The sequence below is a fragment of the Agrilus planipennis genome, unplaced genomic scaffold (genome assembly GCF_000699045.2).
Source record: "Agrilus planipennis isolate EAB-ADULT unplaced genomic scaffold, Apla_2.0 scaffold1325, whole genome shotgun sequence".
NCBI classification, from domain to species: domain Eukaryota; kingdom Metazoa; phylum Arthropoda; class Insecta; order Coleoptera; family Buprestidae; genus Agrilus; species Agrilus planipennis.
This window is the reverse complement of record NW_020440168.1, coordinates 2,656-7,641: the sequence shown is the minus strand read 5'-3', so window position 1 is coordinate 7,641 and position 4,986 is coordinate 2,656. Positions and strand designations below refer to the sequence as shown.

Sequence of the window (4,986 nt, the reverse complement as noted above, 5' to 3'; positions counted from 1 at the left end):
TAGATTTATACAACAGTTACCAAATGCAAAAATATCTTTCTGTAAAAGTGTAAAATATCAAATCGTCGATGGTAAATACATGGGTTTGTTTGCTATTTAACGCCATAAACCTACTTTCTAGGAATTGTGACCGTACCATCGTGAAATGACCTGTATTGTAAAGATACGATAGTTCGCCATCGTCGCCGTTCTCTTTTTCTCCGTACGCGCGCACACAACAAACTTTTCGATAATTCACTTTCCACTAACTGGCTGGCTGTTACTCTACTATACCTTCCTCTACATCGGGAAACTCGCTCTTCGCGCGATGTACGAACGAATTAGTGAATGGGCAAATTGAAAGAGAGGGTGCATTTTGTATTATATTGGCAGTTTGCTCGCTATAGACCAACGCATAACCTGATAAAGCTTCCAATAATAATAAAAGGGGGATTGCGCCCCACATACAACCCACCAATCATTAAATAAGCAAAGATCTGCTTTTAGAGTTCTGCAAACCAGAAAAAGGTAAAACGGAACCTTAGTTGATTAACTCAGCAAGTATTTATGTTACTTATACCGTCTACGTCAAATAAAGGTTTGAATGTAGTATTTTTAGTTGCATTACAAAAGGGTTCCATCAAAGTGAGGTATCGCTGTCATACTTTTTATTTCTGCTTTTAAGGTTTCGTCGTAAAGTAGGTCAAAGTCCCAAAATATATGAAAACATAATATGTTTCTGGCAACTCATTGTTTTTTATATTTCCTAAGAAACATTTTGTCCCTGTTTATTTGAGAAAATTATGAAACAAACTGTCATAGCAGTATAAATGTGTAATCTGTCGTCGTGATTCGTAGAAGAAAGTTAACATGCAGAAGTAGATTCACAAAAACTCAGAAAGTACTGAAATTAAACCGTTGATTAGACATCAATATTCATATATCGACTTTAATTCAACTTCTTAAAATTTTTATGGGGCAGTTGTATGCGTAGGGTTCATTAGAACATTTTATAACGAGTCGCCATTTTGGTTCACTGCAATATCCAGAGAGAGGGTTTTTAAAAGTAAAACGAGACGATTTAGATATTTTACCTACTATTGCATGCTGACAGGGAACTCGCAGATGGTAGTGATGCATTCAAAACAACAGTTTTATATACACATATATAAGCATCACATGTATATACTTTGGTATTGTTAAATTGTTACGTTTTAATTTGCGGTAGGGTCGACGGGCGCATCGGTTTTTGTCAGGAATTAATCGTGCAGAAACAAAATGGTGATGATGCCACAAGCTGATGAGGGGGCAGAATAACAGAAAAAGGGGATGCAAGCAGATGTTTTGCAGTTGATTACATCTGCAATTTTTATTGCGTAAAAATGTACCTATATTTGGGGTTTATTTACTGGCGAAATAAAGCTTCCCGTATTTTAATGTAGGTACAACGTAAACTCTCCGTGACGGAACTCCAGGAACCGAACATTTTCTTTTGTTATTAGGTGTACAGAATAGGTATAAAAAACGGACAGACAGGCACACGAGTGATCCTATAAGGGTTCCATTTTTCATTCGAGCATATGGAACCCTAACTCCCATACATTCAAATTGCAATTGTAAATTGGTACTGACAATATTGTTTTGTTGAAAGGTTTATCACGTTATGTTCAGACCATAGATTGATTATTAATTTTCCTGTAATCTATAAATAAAGAACTACTCTGCATTTTTTTCCAAATTTTAGGTTCTGTAGTTTCGGAGAAAAGGAGGAGAAATGGTCAATTTTCATCTATTTCCTTAAATAATTTTAAAACTATTTAGTTTAAAACTATAAAAAACATATTCGAGACCCTTGCAACGAGCCCTTAATTTGATGTGTCACTCGGTATAGTTTGCAAAACTTTTTTTTTAAATTTTCTATTGTCCTCCCCAAATTACCCCCCTGTTCAAAATTAATTTATTTACGTTATGCGTCCGCGTTAGGATTACAGAAGTTTATATATGTATTAAATTTCAACTAATCGGTCCAGTACAGACGGACAGACAGACACACGAGTGACCTTATAAGGGTTCCGTTTTTTTCATTCGGACGTACGGAACCCCAAAAACAACAGAACTTCACAAAAATGAGAATGTGCAGTATCCAAAATCCAAAACAGGAAAAATTAGGAAGTTTTTCGGTTTGGTCATTAATTTATTGATCTGTGTCTGGTGGTGGTTTTCAGTAAACCAATGAACTTAAATTTCAAATGAGAATCCAATGAAGAATTGATATTTGCCCGACTGGTTGACTGTTATCGACGGTAGAACTCATATTTCGTAGATATTTCGTCGCCGACTGTGGGATAAGTACATTTTTAATGTACTGCGTAGGGGTGAGCGTTATGTAACGTAAGTAGTTTCCGAAACTGCGTACTAGCTAAATAATCGTATAACCTGTTTCGACTGTGTACGACAAGCGGTTACGGTTAAAGTTATTTTCAATATCGGTTACTTTGAGTAAGCAGTTTAGTATCTTCGGTTTTAACGTTGTAAATAGCTTACTGTACGTTAAAGTAGGTACCCATGGGTAACAATAACGTGATGCCTGGTATTATACCTATTTTGTTATTCGAAGGACACGTATTTCTTTTGTCATATCTCCGTCTTCGTTCTTCGGAGTTATGATTTTGAGTAAATAATATTTGAACAGATCAAAATCATACATACAGAGAAAAACTATTTTAAAAGATTATTTATTGTGGCCTCTTATATTTTTAGTCATGAAAGAAAGTCTATGAATTCCAGATCAGATCTTGAGAAGAACTTAGTAGCAAACAACTATTACAATATTTAAAATTTTTGTAATTGTGTAGCAAAGTTGTTGAAGCTTTCTAGGAGATAATTTTCCGAGGGTACGATGTTTATTTTTAACTTAGATTTATACAACAGTTACCAAATGCAAAAATATCTTTCTGTAAAAGTGTAAAATATCAAATCGTCGATGGTAAATACATGGGTTTGTTTGCTAAGTAATGCCATAAACCTACTTTCTAGGAATTGTGACCGTACCATCGTGAAATGACCTGTATTGTAAAGATACGACAGTGAGGAAAGATATAGGACAATTTAACAGTTTCCAAGTTACACTATAGTACAAATCTATAAATGTAACTAGTTACAAAAATACGTAGTTATGAAACAGGTTACGTTTTCTCAAGAAACTAGTTACGTTACGTTACGCCGAAAACATGTTACGACCCATCACTAGTACTGCGTGACGATGTGGAAACGCACCAGCTTTTCTTTAGATAATATCAACCGTGAAAGCTTACGTTCTACCAAAATGAAAATGTTAGTGTAGTTCGAACATGTCTGAATCCTTTACCGGTAATACTTTCTCTCTCGCTTTCTTTTGCACGTTTTTAAGCAAATTTTTCAGAGAGAAACATCCTGAATTTCGTCTTATTTATAGCAACATACATGGCAATTTTTCTAAGATTTTTCTCTCCGTGTAGATAGATTACTCTCATTCTTATTTTCGAAACACTATATGAAAGACAAAAATGTATTTATTGCAATTTTATTATAATTTCCATAAAATTCATTAAAGGAAGAAATAACACGAAATCTTTCGAGACTCACAAATGAAACTCACACGTGACCGAGTTTTGAGATATTAACTAACATTTATATTAGCACATCGAGGTATAAATAAATAATGACCGAATGTTACTATCTCATAAATAACTTAAGAATTTTTTAAATTAAATTAAACATCCTTACCTGTGTCGGTGTAAGATGAATCAGAGATGCCAAATGCTCCCTCTCAGGTGCTGAAAGGTACTTTTGTTGCTTGAACCTCCTCTCGAGTTCATAAACCTGTAACCGAAAAACAAAACAAAATTGATAACTTTTTAATAAGTATAACTATGAAAATAAAGTTTTTATTAATATTATAATTGAACACAATCTCACCGTAAAAATGCCCTTATTATTAATTAACTCATAAAATTGGTATTTGGCCAGTAATTGATAAGTACAAAAATAGGCATCCACTGTTGAAGTCTCAACTTATTTTTTATATTAGAAAGACATTATTTAATCATTTTAAATTTTTCGACGAGTGTTACTACAATATTTGCAATTTTAAAACTACCAGGACTGAGAACACTATTAATCTAAGAGGTAATTACTTACAACGATTTTGCAAATCAAAAAAAGCAACAAATTATACCTATGTGTAAAATAGTGCTGAAAGAGCTTCCTATACTATGACCAACCAAATTGCCACACTTTTCTACATTTTTCACCACTTGGTCACCACCACAAAACAAATTTTAGCAAATAAAATTTGATCATTTCCCGATAGAAAAAATCGTGCGTGTTTATTTGCTAATTTAGTTAATAATTATTGGTGAAAAACGCGAGCACGCATATCTGATGTCGCGTCAGTCGCCGTCGGTCAAAACTCAGCGATAAACGGGCCCGGAAGCGAAGGTGACGTAGCGGCGGTAGTGGTGGGGAGGGGTTGGCCGCGGAGCTTTCCGAGCTTACGCTTTATTATGGATATGGAATATGGTGAAAGCTAGAGACGAAGGAAGAAGGAAGAAGATGAAGGTTGGCGTGGCGTAACAACATACCTGTGCTTGCGTGAAAAGGACCCGCCTCTTTCGTCGCTGTGCTAGGGGAAATTGCATGGGTTTTGAATCTGGCATTGCACATGCGCCGAGACCGGGCATTCCGGCCGTGTTAAGGCCCGGATGACCCATGTTCGCCGACGCTGCCGTACTTCCCATCAACCTCGAAACTGAAACAACAGGGAAAATCGAAATTTTAGTTAAACGTAACAAAAATCCATTATAACACCATCTGTATTATTGAAAGTTTGCGTGTGAACCAATAATTGTTCAACGACATACGATATGTATTCTATCTTTAGTACTGTCTCATAGTACAATGGGCAAAAAAGGGTGAACGTAGGTTTGTTATACAGCATGCAGAAAGTTAGGTTTGACCTAAGTTTTA

General features: G+C 35.3%; 1 protein-coding gene across 1 annotated transcript; it reads right to left on the bottom strand.

Annotated features, from left to right (window-relative positions):
• Nucleotides 1-3,744: 3,744 nt before the first annotated feature.
• On the bottom strand, nucleotides 3,745-4,768 carry LOC112906040 (homeobox protein DTH-2-like; the record flags this gene model as incomplete). The annotated part of the gene is made up of 2 exons (XM_025979608.1): nucleotides 3,745-3,840; nucleotides 4,602-4,768. Coding segments are annotated over 2 exons (263 nt in total), but the record flags the coding sequence as incomplete, so codon positions are not given.
• Between the last annotated feature and the right edge of the window lie 218 nt (nucleotides 4,769-4,986).